The sequence below is a fragment of the Rhinopithecus roxellana genome, chromosome 13 (genome assembly GCF_007565055.1).
Source record: "Rhinopithecus roxellana isolate Shanxi Qingling chromosome 13, ASM756505v1, whole genome shotgun sequence".
NCBI classification, from domain to species: Eukaryota; Metazoa; Chordata; class Mammalia; order Primates; family Cercopithecidae; genus Rhinopithecus; species Rhinopithecus roxellana.
This window is the reverse complement of record NC_044561.1, coordinates 133,057,935-133,076,663: the sequence shown is the minus strand read 5'-3', so window position 1 is coordinate 133,076,663 and position 18,729 is coordinate 133,057,935. Positions and strand designations below refer to the sequence as shown.

The following is an 18,729-nucleotide window of genomic DNA, read 5'->3' as shown; positions in this document are numbered from 1 at the left end:
GGGCATCGTGGTCCCCACAGCTCAGTAACAGCAGCCTCCAGGGTCAGGACCTGAGGCCGACCCAGTGTGGTGGGTGCTTCACCGACTGCCAGTGCTGTCTGCCAGGCCCAGCCTGTCCCTCACCAGAGGTGTGGCCCACAAGACCCTGGGTGGTACCTGGCTCCTTTGCTTATCTGGGAAGTGGAGCTGGTATCTGCCTGCCGGCCTTCCAGGGGTGGTATGAGGCCACGTGCTAGAGAGCGGAGATGAGTATGACAGGCGGTGCCTTGTGGCCCACAGTGCTGTGCTCGGATGCCTGCAGACCAGAGATCTTTGTAGAAGGGAGGAGCTCAGGGCCTGGTGCCACTGGGTGTTCTGTGGCTGCACAATCTCTGTGTGACCTGGACTGGAGAGAATCCTTAGCTATCACCTGCCCAAAGCACAATTTCCAGCTTTCCCCCTCCTCACCTCACCCTTTTCTGTATCACATGTGCATGGTAATGGACACCTGAGTAGTCGCCCTGGGACAACTGGAGCTGTGGCTCTGCAGTGCGGTCCATGAGCTCCAGGCCAGGGGCAGCTCCTGCGCATTTGGTAGAGGGTCCTGGCTGCCGCACCGACTGAGTGAGAGTCTGCATTCGGCATTTCCTTTCTGGGTGGCCCTTGGAGTTTTTTTGCGCCATCCCACAACCCCATCACTCCCACCAGCTGATGCTCCCTGGCTGGCCGTTCCCCAGGAGCTGAGAAGCCTGAAGAGGGCCAGGCACAGAGGAGCAGGAACGAGGACGGTCAAATGTGCCAGGTTCATCTTTGGTTGTAACTGGTAACGTCCCATGTCTGTTGCTCTAGTTCCCCGCTATCTTTCAGGGATTGGCAGTAAAGTCCTAGTGATGGATGATGTGACAGTGGGGAAAGTGACAGCTGTGGGCTGGCTCATCAGATGTGTCTGCAGAATCCAGCGTGTCCCTGTGAACATCCTCCAGCAGTGACCACATTATTTCAAAAACCCGCATTATTGGGTTGAAAATGGGTAAATTGGGGGAGAAAAAGCCAGCACTTACCCAGCCATTCCTTTGTGAACCAACCCATGCATAACAAATAGATTTTAATGGAAGAATTCCAGCTAAGATCTGAACAGCTGGGATCTTCACGCTGACCATCCATGCTGTGAACAGAAAGAAAAACTGCCCGATAGTGGTGGCTCACGCCTGTAATCCCAGCACTTGGGGAGGCCAAGGCGGGCAAATCACCCTAGGTCGGGAGTTCAAGACCAGCCTGACCAACTTGGAGAAACTCCGTCTCTACTAAAAATACAAAATTAACCTGGCGTGGTGGTGCATGCCTGTAATCTCAACTACTGGGGAGGCTGAGGCAGGAGAATCGCTTCAATCTGGGAGGCGGAGGTTGCGTTGAGCCGAGATCCAGCCTGGGCAACAAGAGGGAAACTGCCTCAAAAAAAAAAAAAAAAAAATCAGCGGCCACCTGCCCCAGACTAACCCAGATCAAGACCCTGGGTGGAACGGCAGTTTCCAAGGTACAACATCCCGGGGTCAGTAAAACCCGAAAGGGTCGCTCCGCGGGAGCGGGAGCCGCGAGGAGACAGTCATGGAAGCGGAGGGGTGGTCCCGACCCCGCGTGGGTCCTGATGCCGAGATTAAAATGAGTGGCCATTTAGGAGGATGTGGACCCTGGGTGCTCGTGCTGGTGAGTTGAGGATGAGACTGAGGTAAGGTAAGAAGCGCCGGGCTGAGCCGCCCCGAGGCAAGGCTGCTCCGCAGATGACGGGAACGGCGCGCCGTCTGTGGAGGCGTCCGATGGGGGCGGCGCTGGAGACCCCGGGAGTCACCAGCATCCCTCAGCCTGGAGCCCGAGCCCTCAGCCACCACCGGAAGGAGGACTGGGTTCCCGGAACTCTACCCGGAGGTTCTGCGCAGGCGCGGCCCCGCCCACAGGCCCACTCTCGGGATTGGGCTGAGATGGGGGCGGGTCTTGTCTCCGCCCCGAAGGCTGCGCAGGCGCGGTCCCCACAAGCAACGGGTTTGTAGGCAGTTAGGTGCGCACGCTCTGTCCCGGCGTGACCTTCCGACCCCGCTGTCCTCACTGCAATGGCGGCTGTGAGGGCCCTGGTGGGCTCGAGGCTCGCTGCGGCGTCTGCGTTCGCGTCCCTGTCCCCCGGCGGTCGGACGCCTTCCCAGCGCGCAGCCATTCACCTCTCCGCGCCGCACCCCGCGGCCAAGGTCGCGCTGGTGAGTGGACGGAGTGGGTGAGGTCAGCTCCCGCCTCCAGAGATCAGCCTTCGTTGTTCCCTGCCCAAGGTCGGCCCCTCTTCCTAGGTCTGCTCCCGCCGCCCCAGGTCGGCTCCTTCACCCGGAGTCAACTCCTGCGGCCCAAGTCGGCCCCATTTTCCCGGGTCAGCTCCCGCCGCCCAGGTCGGCCCCTTTCCCCCGAATCAGCTCCCGCCGCCCAGGTCGGCCCCTTTCCCCCGGGTCAGCTCCCGCTCCTCTCGCAGGTGCTGTCTGGATGCGGAGTCTACGATGGGACCGAGATCCACGAGGCCTCGGCGTAAGTCCTCAGGGGCAGCTGGACCTCCACCCCGGGGTCCTCGAGAAGGCCTGTCTACCAGTGCAACTTACTCTTTTTTGAACAGTTTAGAGAAAGCATGTATCTTATTTTATTTTTGTTTTTTGTCTTTTGAAACAGCGCCCAGTCTGGAGTGCAGTGGTGTGATCTTGGCTCACTGCAGCCTCCGCCTCCTGGGTTCAAGCGATTCTCCTGCCTCAGCCTTCCGAGTAGCTGGGACTACAAGCGTGCACCACCACACCCCACTAATTTGTGTATTTTTGGTAGATATGGAGTTTCACCATGTTGGTCAGGCTGGTCTCAAACTCCTGACCTCGAGTGATCCTCCCACTTCGGCTTCCCAAAGTGCTGGGATTACAGGCATGAGCCACCGCACCCGGCCTAGAGAGCTTGTATTTTAAATACCCTACTCTTGGCTAAAAAAAGCAAACACAACTTGCAAAACTCAGGGAGACACTAAGGAAGCACAGTTTTTAAGTGTCATTTATACTGTCACCTAGAGGTGATCACTCAGCTTTTCACTTGCATGTTTTCAGGACACACACATTTTGAAAACACTGAGATCATGCTCACCCGTGTTTTGCAAATGTTTCTGACGCGTGGGAACTAATTCCCATTCATCCAGTTCTCAACGTCATTTTAACAGTTGCTTGGTGTTTCTGGGTCCTAGACAGGTTACCGTTTATGTAACTGGTCAGCTGTTGCTGAGTGGTTGGTGGTCTGATTGCCTATGCTACTGGAAATGACTGCAGGCCGAACTGGTAGGGCAGGAGGCCTCCGCGAGCGCCAGGTGCCTGCAGTTCCCATGTGGTTCAGGGTGAACTGGAGAGGGGAGAGCTGGGTGGTGGCGAAGGGGTGTCAGGCCATGAAGAAGGGCCTGAGGCTGGTGGCTTTGTAGGAGGCCCGACCCAGCTGGTTAGAGTTGGCACTAGGCAGAGTGAGCTGGGGGAAAGGGCCAGGATGTGTTTCATTTTGGCCTTGGTGGGATAGCAGATAACCTTAGAATAGCTTGAGCCCTCCCAGGCAGAATGGCAGGGTCTTGTGTCTGGGGTGTCTGGGTGGATTTCTTATGGGTAGCGGAACCCAAGTGCCAGGGCCAGGTCCTGACCTCTCCCTCTGGCAAGTCACTGATACGGTTTCCTCCTCCACATAAGGGGCAGTGAGGACTTAGTGTGTGGGTGGGCTCAGCGAGCTATCTCCTGTTGGCACCGGGAATTGCGGATGCCAGCGTGAGCCCACGTAGTGTCGGCTGTTGTCTCCAGGAGGAGCTCCTGTTGCCCTTGCCCTCGGGGAGATGGAGCTGCCTGGCCTGTAGTGTTGTCCTGGGGTCTCTGTGTCTCTCCCACCATCTGTGATGGGAAAGTTGAGGGAGACTAGAAGTTGAACTAAGTAGTGACTGAAAGCGCCCTCATACCCTCTGTGCATGTGGCCCTCTGAGCACACTGCTGCTTCTCACTCTTGGTGCTCGCAGCAGTCAACTGGAGGAGGGCAGCCAGGCCCTGGTGTCGGCAGAGCACTCAGCAGCCGGGGACCTGCATGCCTCCAGGCTGTGCCCTCAGTGGAGTCACCCGGCCCCCATACCCCAGCTTGCAAAGGGAGCTGTTGGGACCAGCTAATCTCCATAGCCTACTTTTGAGGGTCTGTCGTAGTCGTAACCCACCAACCGACAGTGAATTGGAATGGGGGTGTGAGGGACATTTGGCTTGGTATGGAACCAACCGTAACTTTTTGCAGAGCAAGTAAGATATTAATGTACATTAGGAATTTACTCCTGGCACTTAGTTAAAATCCTGTTTTTAAAACTGTGTTAACACAAATCTGGATGGAACAGATTTTGAAGACTTGTCTCTGGTTTTCCCCTGTGCAGGATCCTGGTGCACCTGAGCCGTGGAGGGGCCGAAGTCCAGATCTTTGCTCCTGACATCCCTCAGATGCACGTGATTGACCACACCAAGGGGCAGCCTTCTGAAAGCGAGAGCAGGTGGGGGTGGGATTGGAACTTGGTTCTTGTCCACCTCCCACGGTGCAGCTTTTTTTGCTGGCTTAGCTTAAACCAAGTCGTGTGTGCAAGTGAATGTCCTTCTGAGCAGTTGTGCTCAGGCTCTTCTGGAAGTAATGCTGCCAGGGCTCAGTAGTGCCTTCCTTCCAGTACTCACAGGAGTGAGAATACCAACCGTATCGTTTCCCACTGAGTAAAGCTGCTCACACCTTTGTCTTGAGCAAAGGTGGTGGTTCTCAGTTTGGTTGCCCACCTTCTTCCCCTGCCTGGGCTCCAGATCTGTGTTACTGGTTTCCAGCAACATGTCTGTTACTGCGGTGTGTGTGGTTCTGGCCTGTGTGGCCCGAGATCCGCTTCCCTTGCCCGTCCTGCCCGACAGCCCTGTGCAGGCCATTCCCAGGTGCCTTGCAGCTGGCTTCGGACCGTGAGAGGTCGGGGCTGGAGACTGGAGGAGGAAGCCGCCGCTGCCTCCTGGGGCTGTGCTTCTCACCAGTGGGGGGTTTCTTTTCCTGCCTTGGACCCTGGCTTCTGCACCTGGACTTGCACCTTCGGCCCCCACACCTGGAGGCTGGCAGCTCCCTGTGGTGGCTGGCCTTCGTGTTGCCTCACTGGTCCTGAGTCCTGGCTTCTTACCTTCCCCCGACGTCCCACCGTCCTGATGAGTGCACAGAATTCTGTCTGCTTTAGACACTCAGAGAGACTTCATTTCCCGTGGGCCTTGACTGACGGTGCAGGAGATTCAGAGTGATTTGGTGCAGGTTCGGAGGTGCTGATCTGAAGAGCCCAGCATAGATTTAGCGTTGCTAGAACCATGTTGCCTTTCTAGGTAGTGACCAAACATGCTGACCTGGAAGTAAGTCCCTGTGTGTCTGAGAGCCGTGTGTGGAGCGTGTCGCCTGTGGGCTGTGCCCCTGCCCCGCTCCACAGCCCTCCACCAGCATGCTGAGGCTTTTTGCCCTGTGCTCTTTCCCAGGAATGTTTTGACCGAGTCTGCAAGGATCGCCCGTGGCAAGATCACAGACCTGGCCAAGCTCAGTGCAGCCAACCATGATGCCGCCATCTTTCCAGGAGGCTTTGGAGCCGCTAAAAACCTGTGCGTATTTGAGCTTTGAGGTCTTCCACTTTCCATGTGGAGATGGGAAGGGGGTGCTCCTGCCTGCTGTCCGATGTGGGCAATGGAGCGGTGATGGGAGGGGTGGTGATAGGAGCAGCCTCTGGGTTTAGGGTCTGGGCAGGGCATGTGACTGCTCTCTGATTTGGGAGCCGTTCTTAGGGTTGGGTCTTAGGTAGGATTTTAGCAAGACGTGCTTTTTTTTCCTGCTTCTCTGCTGTCTTGTCTCTGAGCATTCCTGGGACCCAGTAGCGGTCAGAGTGAGTTTGGGGCTCCCTCTTCTTTAGTCATTGTGCTGGTAGGTCTCGTCACATTGAAATCAGTCTCTGAGTATTTACTCGTTGGAGATACCACTTTTTCCTCCTTTTATTTCTTTTTTCTTTTTTTTTCTCTTTGTCAGTAGAGATGAGCTCTTGGTCTGTTGCCCAGGCAAGGATGCAGTGGTACGATCGTAGCTCACTACAGCCATGATCTGGGCTCAAGCCATCCTCCAGCCTCATCCTCCTGAATAGCTGGGACTATAGGTGCATGCCACCATGCCCATGTGTCTTGTTTTTGTGTTTGTTTTTTGTAGCGTTACATGTAGACCAAATTGGTCTGGAACTTCTGGGCTCAAGTGGCCCTCCCGCCTCGGCCTCCCAAAGTGCTGGGATTCCAGGCCTGAGCCACTGTGCCCGGCCCCAGTTCTCTTATGGAACCTTGCAGCATCAGGAATTGGTTTCCTTCGTGGTAGTTTAGGTGGAGGTCCTGACCAGGAAGAAGGCGGCCGCCTTGGCGTGGCTGCTTGGGTTGGTTCCGTGGTAGCTGGACCGTGAACTGTGGAGGCCTGGCCGGCTCCCACATGGTGGTATCCTTGAGTTCCAGATCCTCTTTCTGTTCTCTGTGTCTCCTCTCTCTCTTCTCACATTCATGGAGATTCTCTTGGCACCACCCCCATGGCCCTGCCTGTGAGGTGGAGGTGGTGCCGGGCTAACCCTCCAGGGAGAGCTCTGTCACCTGCAGGAGCACTGGCCACAGTGCATCTGAGCGTGCAGGTGGCTTCTGTGCCACGGTATGGGTGGCAGCCCCAGCAGGGCCGGCCCTGGTCGGCAGCTCCTGTTTCGAGGGCAGGCTGGAGCCTGGCTGGCCGCTCGCCCCGCCCTGGGCAGCCTGCACCCAGAGTCGAAGGGCAGACAGTCTCCATCCGAAGAATGCGCCCTTCCTATCCCGAAACCTTGGAGGTCTCCTTCCTCAGATGCCAGCCGTTTTCTCTGCGCCCTTGGCCATGCCCTCACCCCCTCCCACCGGAAGCGCCACCCCAGCCTGTCATCCCCCTTCTCCTCAAAGCCAGCAAGCTTCGTTGGTGCTGCCTCACGCAGTCGCACGTCAGTCTCCATGTTTTGTCCAGTTGTCCCCGCGTCGCCGCCATCTCCACGAGGCTCTGACTGCTCACACCGTGTGTGGCGGGGCCCAGGGGCAGCTGAAGGGTGTGCTGGGGGCTGTGTGCCCTGGCATGGCTCCTCCACGTTTTGCCAACCCGGAGGCACAGGCATGAGGTGTGTGGAGGTTCTCGGGGTCAGTGGGTCTTGCCTTTGGCTTTCAAGGTGTTGATGGGCCCTGGGACCGATGTGCCCGTGGATCTGAGCCCACGTCTCCTGGGCGAAGCTCCCATTTTCACTGACCTGTCCAGAGCATTCTGGGTGAGCCTGCCCTGCGTGTTCACAGTGCGGTGCTCTCTGATGAGCTGCAGCTGTGGCCGCTGTGCCCCCTCTGAGACAGTCACCCGTGGGGACGGTGAACACCACTGCCTCCAGAAGATTCCCAGTACTCTGCCAGCAAAGCCGTGTGGAAAATGCTGGGGCGGAGGACTGGGGTGCGTGAGCGGTGGCGTAGAGCCCGGGGGTGGTGTTCGTGGGAAGGTGTGTCCACTTGTAGATTTGGTGGCATTGCCAAATACACGCCCCATGGGCAGTGTGGAGAGACCTTCCCCGCCCCGCATGGCCTCCACAGCTCCTGCTCCTCGGCCTGAGGTGTGGATGCTGGTGTGTTGGGTAAACTGGCCTTTCTTTCACGGTCACTGGAGCGAGAGTGCTTGTTACGCCTGGAGGCCGATTGCGTTGCTTGTTTCGGAAGCTCTGGAGTTTCTAGCTGCCGCTTTGTTTTAAGGAAAAACACACCGTGTTTCTCCTTCTCCCACCACAACAGTCGTCCACACAGAAGGCTCCTGTGAGCGGGTTTGAAGGGTCTTCCCCACGCACCACGTGGGGGTCGCTGCTGTCTTCTCATTCAGTTCCAACAGTGTGGACCCGGGGCAGCGTCCGACCCCACGGGTTGAGGGCTCCGTCCCCAAGACTGCCCCCCCAACACACACCAGTGACCAGCCTGAGCCTCTGGAACTGACTGATTCACTTCACTGAAGTTGGGGTTCCCACAACCCTGTTTGCTGGAGTGGCTTACGGTGCTCAGGGAAATATGACGTCAGCATTCTCCCCCAGGGAGTGGGGGACCCTCTCAGGAGAAAGGTGGGGAACATTACAGTCCTGCTTTGGGGCAGGTGAAAGGCGGGCAGGAGATCAGAGGCTGCCCGAGGCCCAACACAGCCAGCATCATAACAGAAAGCTAATGAGCACCATGGGAGTCAGGAGCCGGAAACCGGTGTCTGAGTCTCAGCACCGCAGCCCGGGTTCCGCCGGCTGCTCCAAAAGGTTCCAGGGCGTGAGCCCTCTCGGCCTGGTGGCCTCCCGTTCCACCCTTCCTGATCCTCCTGCTTTCTGTTTAAAAAACAGGAAAAGACGTTCACATCAAACGCGTATGTGCAGCCATGCCCATGTCTCTTGCCACAACTGACTGAGGGTCTGGAGCTGTGCCTAGGAAGCCCCCCAGGAGTAGACCCTGGTTGTGAGGCTGTCTGAGGAGGCCTTTTCTCTCCCGGTAGGAGCACCTTTGCCGTGGACGGGAAAGATTGCAAAGTTAATAAAGAAGTGGAGCGTATCCTGAAGGAGTTCCACCAGGCCGGGAAGCCCATTGGGTATGTACCGCCGCTCAGGCCTCGGGCAGTGAGGGAGGAGGGTGCATGGGCCTGCGGCCTCCATACTCAGTCAGGAGCTGCCACTGATCCTGAAAACTCACAGCTGGTTTTCTTGTTTGAGCTGAGGGGATTTCACGCGATGTCACTGGTGACTGAACAGGAAGGAAAGGGCACACTCCCTTCCCTAGCAGACGCCTGTGATTCTCTCGGCCCCAGAGGCATCCGTAGGCAGTCCCTCAGGATCCCAGCCTCTACTAGACCCTTCTCCCGGGCAAGCTCCTTAGCCACAGTATCCCCAACCCCGCTGACTTCCGGCCAGTCACTACAGCACGTGCACCGTCCCTGACGCCATCCACTCCCAGCAGCCTCCCTCCTAGGGAACCACAGCCGACCATGCCCCTTTGCCCCTGCTCAGACAAAGCCTGGGTCCTGAGGCTGGTGGCACGAGTCGGGTGCCCACTCCATCATCAGCACCTTGGCTTCCGTGACGGGTCACAGCCCTGCAGGGAGTGTGTGCTCTTCACCGTGTGCAGCCGGGAAGTCACCCTCAGATGAGTGACGGTGACCCAGCAAGGCCGGGTTCCGCCTTGGCAGGTGTGATGCTTCCACGAGCCTCCCCGCACCTGCTCCTTGGTGGTCCCGGAACCCGGTGCTGCGCTGTCCGGGTCTCAGCTGCGTCTGGTGCTGGCATCTGTCCCAGGTTGGAGAAATCCCTGGAGCAGGGCGAGAGCCACACTTGCGTTGATGAACATCAGTGAGGCACGTGCAATGGCGCAAGGGCGTGTGGGGCGTGGGGCGCAAGCCTGTCTCCTCCCCGGTCCAGCCACAAGGCTCCCCTGGAAACAGCACGGGGCACAAGCCCGTCTGCTCCCGGGTCCAGCCATGGGGCTCCCATGCACGGTGACCACAGGCTCTTTTTCTCTTTCCTGAGGAAACCTAAATCCTTTCCCGCTGCAGCTTTCCCTTCCTAAGAGGAGAAGGGGCGTGGCAGTGGTTCTGTGGCTGGGCACACAGTTTCCATGTCAGTCTGCCTTGAGGTCCCTCCTGCAGCCGGCCCCACCCATCCCTCAGCCTGGTGCCAGAGGCCTGCGTGGCCAGCCAGGGGCTGTTAGGTGGCCCGGCTGCTTAGTGCTGGGACCCCTTCCTTGAATGCAGTAGTCGAGGTGGGTGCTGGGCTGTGCCAGGAGCCGCTGTGGTATCTGTAGCTGGCACTTGATGGCCAGGCGGCTGCACACAGCATCAGGAGCCCTGCTTCCCGGACTTCCTGCCTGCTCGGAGGGCGGCAGGGGCCTTCATCTCACAGGCAGCCAGAAGTTGCTTCAGGTTTAGGACATGCAGTTTTGGGGGGTTTTGTTCTGAGAGAGTCTGTCTCTGTTGCCCAGGCTGGAGTGATCTCAGCTCAGTGCAGCCCCCGCCTCCCAGGGTCAAGCCGTTCTCCTGCCTCAGCCTCCCAAGTAGCTGGGATGACAGGCGCCTGCCCCCAGGCCTAATTTTTGTAATTTTAATAGAGATGAGTTTTTGCCATGTTAGGCTGGTCTCGAACTCCCGACCTCAGGTGATCTGCCTACCTCAGCTGCCCAAAGTGCTGGGATTATAGGCGTGAGCCACTGTGCCTGGCTGTGACATGTGTTGTTAACAGTGTTTTGTTACAGCCCATGGTAGCAGTTTCCACCTGGGCCTGTTGGAAGTGGGTAGGACTGTAGATGGCGGGAAGAGGGATGAAGGAAGACAGGTCAAGGTGTGGGGTATTGGGGGCAGGATGGGACCTGACAGCTGTGGGCCACACCACAGGTTGCCAGGGGATGGGGCTGCTGTTTGATGAGGCCATGCCCTTTCCATTGTCGCCCCTGGGTGGCCATGAGGTGCTGGACAACACAGGTCACTGAAGGTGCTGCTGCTGTGAGCACAGTGGCTGGCACACAGAGGGGCCTCTGTTGACTGGGCAGGAAGGGGTTCCTGGTGAAGCAGAAGCAGGATCCAGGGGTGGGCATGGTGGGACCCTCAGCTTCAGGGCCCGGGTGGAGCTGTTGTGGCCTGCGTGTCAGGGTCGGGCGTGTGCCACCAGCCTGCACTTGCTGAGACTTGCGCTGCAGGTCGGAGGCTGGTGAGGCTGCTCCTGGCCCGCTGTGCCTCCGCTGTGAAGGGGGTCTGGTGTGGCTGGTCAATGTAGCTGTGATCCCTGTTCCTGGGTCACAGAGCATCCCACAACTCAGGGCTGGGGCAGCCGCACGCCTTTACCCCCTCTGTGAGTGGACTTCAGCAGCCCGGGACTCCCGCCAGTCTGTGGTGTCCTGGGGCTTGGGGCTCATCCGTGACTGTTGGGGGCTCCCCTCGGGGTTCCGTGGCCTGGTGCCTGAGTGCCTGCAGGGAGTGCTGGGTGGGGAGTGGGGCTGAGGACACCTCACTCAGCCTTGAGTCACCTGGTGCCACCTCCACCACATCCCATGGGCCACAGCCTCCGGGCAGCCCAGGCTCACAGCGGGCAGGGACAGCAGGGTCCCCATGGCAGGGCAGCCTGGGGTCATGGCGATGGTTATTTCTGTTCTGCAGGCCGTGCAGCCTGGGGTCCCGCACCCGCCTGACCCGTGTTCTTCTCGCCTTTCAGCTTGTGCTGCATCGCGCCTGTCCTCGCAGCCAAGGTGCTCAGAGGAGTCGAGGTCACCGTGGGCCATGAGCAGGAGGAAGGTGGCAAGTGGCCTTACGCTGGGACCGCGGAAGCCATCAAGGCCCTGGGTGCCAAGCACTTCGTGAAGGAAGTGGCCATATCCTTCCTGGTAGCCAGGCCCCAGCCCACAGTTGCGCTTGTCCCTGAGACGTACACAGGGACGCCCTGCCTCTGGGCGGCCTCTTCACCGGGAGCTGCACCTGCTGCTCTCCCTGTGGGGCCTCCCCTGGTGGGCACCATGGCCATGTGTCTGAGGGTGTAAAGCAGATGGTTGTGACGGCCCAGCTGGTGCGTGGTTGGCAGGTGGTCCAGGTCCCTAGCCTGACTGTTGAGTCTGCTCAGCAACCCCCAGACAGCCACACTCGGGGCCTGCATGGGGGGAGGGGGCAGCACCCTGCAGGGGAAGCTGTGGGACCTCAGGATGCTCCAGCCCAGGGGAGGGTGAGGAAAGAGTGTGTGCGAAGTGTGGAGGGAGAGCGGCTGGGCGTGCAGGAGGGAGGGGCTGCCTGGCTTTATTTGGGTGGAAGTTCTCAGGCCAGTGTGAATAGCCAGGTGATTCTAGCCAGCCTCACAGCCCCCGGCCCCTCCTCTTGAGGTGTGTCCCCTGGATTCTGAGACGATGGACCGAGAGCACCAGTGGGGCTGTTCCCAGAGAGATTTGGAGGGAGGCTCCTGGGAGGCACTGCCTGGATCTGGAAGAAGGTCCATGCGGGCCCAGTTGAGAGAACAGAACAGTCCGGGGTGCCGGGAGGTGCTAGAATGAGTACAGCATGGACCCGGTCCCCTGCAGCTGTGGTTCTGGAGGGTGCAGTTCCTCTCAGTGGGGCAGCGTTTTACTCACAGGCAGCTTCCGACATCAGGCCCGTCTCCCCCTGCGGCTTTCCTGCCGGGCAGGAATGTGGGGCAAGGCTGGCCCCAGGCCGCTGACTGCTTGCAGGAAGGTGGGGACACATGTGTTGGTTGGTGTGGAGGCTTGGCTGCTGGTTGCGTGCGTGGCGTTGGGGAGGCTCAAGTCTGGCTGGCCGGCCCCGGTTGTGTGCCTGCTGCCCTGTTGCCTGTTTCCCCGCAGCATGAGGACCGGCTCCCTCACAGCCAGTTCTTCCTCTGAAAAGTGGAGGCGCTGCCACTGCCTCCCGTGGTGGTTGTGAGGACCCAGGCATGTGTGCGCCCCCGTGGCGGGACAGCTCGTGGCCATGTGTGGGTGTTGGGCGTATGTGATGCTGGCATGAAAGGTGCCCTGAGGGCATTGCCCCGTTCCCTGGAATTTCCCGCTGCTTCCTTCCTCTAGAATGCATGTATGTTGGGAACAGGTACATTCCTATGTCGTTCAGCAGCATCAATTATACAGAAAGCGGGGTCCTGCCAGCACAGACTACACCAGGAGCGAGTTCTCCTGTTCCAAGTTACCTGAGAACAAAGTTAGGACGTGCGGTGAGGGTGGGGCGGGGCCGGGGCTCCACACCTGAGTCCCTCAAGTCCCTGCGGGGTGGCTTTTCCGTAACTCTGCACACGAAGCTCATGTGGACCAGAAAAACAAGGTGGTCACGACCCCAGCCTTCATGTGCGAGGCGGCACTCCACCACATCCACGACGGGATCGGGGCCATGGTGCGGAAGGTGCTGGAACTCACTGGAAAGTGACGCGCACGGACGGGGTCCCAGCTTGGTGCCAGGACTTGGCCTTACCCTCTGGCTGAGGAGCTGTCAGCTGCTTTCCATCCAGCTGGGAGTCTGGCAGGCCCTTTTTTTTTTTTTTTTTCTGAAACCTGCAGGCGTTCTCTCTGTAAGGAGGGTGGGCTGCAGTGCCTGGGGGGTGCGTTTCTTCCTGGGCTTGGCTGGGCTGCTCTCACATACAGAGGCCGAGGGGCCAATTCATTCTCTGCCACAGGGACTTGCCTCACTGTGTCCCAAAAACAAATCGCAGCCAGCTTTTCCAGAAACAGAAAATTCTGCCATCCGAGGTTTTATACTTCAGGTTAGGTTTTAGAAGGAAGAACATTTTTAGGTTTGCAAGTCTCCTGATGAGGAAACCAGAAATACCACATTTATGGACCATGAAAAGTTGGTTCTCTACTCTGAAGGGACTTTTGAGTTAATCGGCGTATGGGGGTTTCTAAAGCAGGCAATCCCTGTAGCCGCAGAGAAGAAATGCCTTCCCAAAGTGGCAACTTCCCACAGCCACGTTTCAGGCCAGCTGAGACTGCTGAGTGAGGAATGGCAGTGAGGTTTCTTCAATTAGTCTCAGTTCTCTTAATTTTCAGGAAGAAAGGGAAATTGCAGCACCTCAGCCCCCGAGATTGACCTCTGGGGAGTGATGGTAGCATTGGTGCCAGGCTGTGGGTTCAGGTGTGGCAGAAGCTTGCAGACGCGTCCGAAGGGAAATAAAGTGTGTTGGCGTTCGACTTTGTACTGCGTTCATCTGTGTATGCAGGATTGTTTTGGCGAGAAAGCACTTGGGATGGGAGTCAGGTGTCTGCATGCTTCACTCAGTGTCATATATCTGTTGCCTTTTGGGTCTATCTCTGCCTGAGCAGCCAGGGCCAGGCCAGCCTGAGAGGCCCCACGCTGCGTGGGTGGCAGGAACTGCCCAATGTTGGGTTGGGGGTGTGGGAAATGCCCGCTCTGGCTGCTGGCACGGCTGTTCCCTGTGGTCTGGTTTGCATCTCCCTGTGTGTCGGGTGCTGGGCCTGGAACGGGGCCCCTGGTCCTGCAAGACTCGAACCCTCAATTGCACTGTACCCACCACACCCCCTTGGCCCTCCCCACCCACCACATGGAATCAGCAGATTCATTCCATCACCTTGAGAGGGCACGGGGGACCCATGGGTAAGGCAGGAAGGCCCCGGTGCACCCCGCACCTTGGCCCGATGCTTCTGGTTCTTCCTCCGTGGGAGCTGGGTTCTCCAGTGGCCTTCCTCCCACCGAGGCCAGGCCTCAGGAAGGCCTCACAGGTGTCCACGCCCACTGCACATGCCCACAGCACTTGCCTTGGGGCCAGGATTACCCTGGCCCGGGCAGCAGAGGAGCCTTCCACGCCCGGGGTAAGGTGAGGCTCCTCCCCTTTCTCATAGGCTGGTGTGGACACATTTTGCGTGGTGGGGGGCTACCCATATACCACACATGTATATTCACGTGTGCGTGAGTGCATGAAAAGTGCACAATCACAAGCATTCACTTTGGGGTTTCCACCAAGAAAACGTGCAAAACCATCCCTTGGGCTTGGAGTGGCGGCAATGTCCCCAGAACCTCTCAGCCTCGTGCAGGCCCCAGCTGCACGCTTGTTTGCTCACCTTCACGCACGCTTGCTCTCTCTCTCTCTCTTTGTCTCTGAGGTGATCCAGTGTGGCACCCCACACTCAGGTGCTTTTGCTGGGCCAGGCCTGTTCTCACCTGCGTCTGCCCTTAGCGCAGGCGGCCCTGGGAATTCTCAGTGTCCCCACTTGCAGATGAGGCTTTGCTCTGCCCAGGGCCCTGCAGCTTGTAGGGCTTGACTGGAACTCAGCTCTGAGCAGCGTAGCACCAGAACCTGAGCCCTAGAAATAGATCTTGGTACATTGGGAAGCCCAGAGAGGGGCCATGGCAGAACCGGAGAGCTTGGTCCCGGGTTCACTGGAGGAGAGCTCGGTCCTGGGTTCACTGGACAGTGGCTCCGTGGCTGCTGCGTGCCAGGCACCTTCAGGTACCAAGGGCATTGTCATGAGCATGCCCTCGTCCTGGAGCTCAGGCGGGGTGGAGGCAGCCAGTACGTGGCCCGGTGAGCCGTGGAGTCCCCCAGCAGTGGTGGGGGTGTGGACATGCTGGGAAGGAGGATGGCAGTGCCAGGCATGCATAAAGTGATCAAGGAAGGGGACAAGAGGCCCAGCGGGAACAGGAACTAACCAGGGGTTCAAGGTCAGGGCGTGGGGAGGGAGGGACGCTGGTGGCATGTATGGTTCCGGGGACCAGGCCCTCCTGCCGTCCCAGAGGCCTTTGCATCCCGTGGCCTGTGCGCCCTGGAACATGGTTGTGGCTTCAGACGCTGCCACCAGGGGGCGTGGCAGAACTGTCTTTGGGGCTGACCCTGGGCAGGCGGTCCCCCCCAAGCTGCTTCCTGTTGGCGCCATCAGAGTCTGGGCTGTCTTCTGAAGCCCTCCCTGGTCTCCACACGCCCCACCCCTTTGCTCTGTCCCTCTTGTTTCTTTCCAGGGTACCCCCTTACCTCCTGTCCAGGTTCACCAGAGCTCAAGCTCTGGACATGCCCCATTCCCCAATAATCTTTTCTTCATTCTGTTTCTCCACCACTCCCAGCTCCCCCACCACTCCCAGCTGCTCCACACTCAGTCCCCAGCTCCCCCACCACTCCCAGCTGCTCCACACTCAGTCCCCAGCTCCCCCACCACTCCCAGCTCCTCCACACTCAGTCCCCAGCTCCCCCACCACTCCCAGCTCCTCCACACTCAGCCCCCAGCTCCTCCACACTCAGCCCCCAGCTTCCCCACTACTCCCAGCTCCTCCACACTCAGCCTTCAGCTCCCCCACCACTCTCAGCTGCTCCACACTCAGTCCCCAGCTCCCCCACCACTCCCAGCTGCTCCACACTCAGTCCCCAGCTCCCCCACCACTCCCAGCTCCTCCACACTCAGTCCCCAGCTCCCCCACCACTCCCAGCTCCTCCACACTCAGCCCCCAGCTCCTCCACACTCAGCCCCCAGCTTCCCCACTACTCCCAGCTCCTCCACACTCAGCCTTCAGCTCCCCCACCACTCTCAGCTGCTCCACACTCAGTCCCCAGCTCCCCCACCACTCCCAGCTGCTCCACACTCAGTCCCCAGCTCCCCCACCACTCCCAGCTGCTTCTCCATTCCCACCTATTCTTCCTTCCTGGTCTTCTCCCCAGACCTGGTCTGACTGTCCGTCCCAGTCCCTCATCTACCTAGGGATGGTTGTCTTCCACCCTGACCTCCAGGCTCTCTTGGATGCTGCTCCTTCCCTTTCCTCCCCTCGAGCTCCTCGCTGGCCCAGACCCCTGCCCAAGGAGGCCTCTAACTCCAGCCCTTCTCTGTGCATTACACTTGGAGTGGAGCACCGCCCACTCAGCATGTCCAGACCAGGCCCCCCACACACGCTTCTTCCTGTCTCTGTCTTGGGGACCATTGTGTGCCCAGCTCCCCACGGGAAACTGGTCCCAGCCACCTATGTCTCTCTGCCCCTCCCTCTACCCAGCTATGGGTTTTGCCTCCAAACATTGTCCAAGCCACCCCCTTCCTCTCCTGTGCCTAGACCAGGTTCATGCCTCCTCCCCATGTCTGGTCCTGACACCCTCCATCCCTCCCTCCTGGGACGACCAGCACCCCTCTTTGTATTACTGGCTCCCCTTGTCTCTCAGCTCTCAGCGTCACTCTGCAGAGAGGACTTCCCCACATGCCCTGGCTGAGGAGGGGCCCCTGAGCCACTCGTCTTGCAGATCTCGAGGTCTGTGAGTACACACGTAGCACAGTTTTACCATCTATCTCCCCACTGCACTGGGAGCGTCAGGAGAGAGGATGGGGGCCTCATGGGTGCCCCTCCATCTTCCCCAGCCAGGCCTGGGCCCTGAGGGTGGTGGGCTCTTGGCATGAGCTGGCCAGTATGTGCTGTGAGGCTCGAGGCTCACGGACCTGACATGCCACCTTGGCGCCCGCCCGCCCCCAGGCCCTTTCCACCTACTACTGGCCAGCGTCCTCCTCTAGGGCTCCCTTAACATCACCTTTTCTGTTTTGTTTTAAATAGACTTTTTTTTTTTTTTTTTTTTTTTTTGAGGCGGAGTCTCTCTCTGTCGCCCGGACTGGAGTGCAGTGGCGGGATCTCAGCTCACTGCAAGCTCCGCCTCCCGGGTTTGCGCCATTCTCCCACCTCAGCCTCCCGAGTAGCTGGGACTACAGGCGCCCGCCACCTCGCCCGGCTAGTTTTTGTATTTTTAGTAGAGACGGGGTTTCACTGTGTTAGCCAGGATGGTCTCGATCTCCTGACCTCGTGATCCGCCCGTCTCGGCCTCCCAAAGTGCTGGGATTACAGGCTTGAGCCACCGCGCCCGGCCGTTTTAAATAGACTTTATTTGCTAGCACAGTCTTAGGTTCATGGCAAAATGAAGCGGAAGGTACAGAGAGTCCCACACACTCCCTGCCCCCACGCGTGCACAGCCTTCCTCACCATCACCCTTGCCCCACCCTGGCAGAGCACACATTAATTATAGGCAACCAACCCACGCAGACACGTAATCACCCCGAGTCTGCGGCATCCGTTAGAGTTCACTCTTGGTGTTAGCGGTTCTGTAGATTCAGACAAATACAGGACATGGATCCGCCATTTACAGAGAATGCAAAATGGTTTCATTGCCCTGAAAACCCTCGGCTCTGCCCATTCCCCCCCACCCTCCACCCCCATAACCACTGATGGTTTTTACTGTCCGCACAGTTTTGCCTTTTCCACAATGTCATGTGGTTGGACTCAGGCACTACGTGGCCTTTTCTGATTGGCCCCTTTCGCCTGGTAATAGGCATTTAAATTTCCTCTCTGTGTCTTCATGGCTTGACAGCTTATTTCTTTTTAGTGCTGAATCATATTCCATTGTTGGACTGTACCACAGTTTATCCATTTACCCTCTCAAGAGCATCTTAGGTTTGTCCCAGTTTGGGGCATTTATGAATAAAGTTGCTATAAACACCTGTGTAGAGGTTTTTGTGTGGACATACATTATCAACTCCTTTGGGTAAATATGGGGGAGTGTGATTGCTGGATCATATGGTGAGAGTTTTACAAGAAGCTGCCAAACTGTCTTCCCAAGTGGCTGTACCATTTTGCATTCCCAGCAGCAATGAATGGGTGGGTGTTCCTGTTGCTCCACGTCCTCACCAGCATTTGATGGTGTTTGTGTTTTGGATTTTGGCCAGCTGATAGGTGTGTAGTGGTATCTTGTTTTAATTTGCTATTTCCTAGTGACATGATGCTGAGCCCCTTTTCATGGCTTATTTACTATCTGCATATCTTCTTTGGTGAGGTATTGGCTCAGAATTTTTGCCCATTTTTAAATTGGTTGTTCATTTTCTTTTTGCTGAGTTGTAAGAGTTCTTTGTAAATTTTGGATCGTAATCCTTTAATGATATCTCGTTTCTAGTTATTTTCTCCAGATTTGGGGCTTGTCTTCTTATTCTTTTGACAGTGCCTTCACAGAGCTATTTTTAATTTTAATGAAATTAAGTTTATCACCGTTTCTTATTGGATTGTTCCCCCACCCCACCCCCCGCTTATTAAAAAAAGAAAGAAAGAAACAGGGTTTCACTCTGTTGCCCAGGCTGATCCCAAACTCCTGAGCTCAACTGATCCTCCTGCCTCAGTCTTCCAAAGTGCTGGGATTCCAGGTGGGAGCCACTG

The 18,729-nt window shown here is 57.9% G+C and overlaps 1 protein-coding gene across 1 annotated transcript; it reads left to right on the top strand.

Moving 5' to 3' along the window:
• Positions 1-2,002: 2,002 nt before the first annotated feature.
• Positions 2,003-13,742, top strand: GATD3A (glutamine amidotransferase like class 1 domain containing 3A). The gene is made up of 7 exons (XM_010367934.2): positions 2,003-2,225; positions 2,489-2,541; positions 4,427-4,540; positions 5,532-5,651; positions 8,584-8,676; positions 11,282-11,438; positions 12,853-13,742. Exons 1-7 carry the CDS (start codon positions 2,085-2,087, stop codon positions 12,979-12,981), a joined length of 807 nt encoding a protein of 268 aa, XP_010366236.1. The 5' UTR covers positions 2,003-2,084; the 3' UTR covers positions 12,982-13,742.
• The last annotated feature ends 4,987 nt before the right edge of the window (positions 13,743-18,729 follow it).

Bases quoted from the DNA above. Each gene is read 5' to 3' on its own strand.
- GATD3A (XM_010367934.2), top strand. From the start codon at position 2,085: ATGGCGGCTGTGAGGGCCCTGGTGGGCTCGAGGCTCGCTGCGGCGTCT. The intron at 2,226-2,488 runs GTGAGTGGACGG...CTCCTCTCGCAG, and splicing joins CCGCGGCCAAGGTCGCGCTG to GTGCTGTCTGGATGCGGAGT. The intron at 2,542-4,426 runs GTAAGTCCTCAG...TCCCCTGTGCAG, and splicing joins GAGATCCACGAGGCCTCGGC to GATCCTGGTGCACCTGAGCC.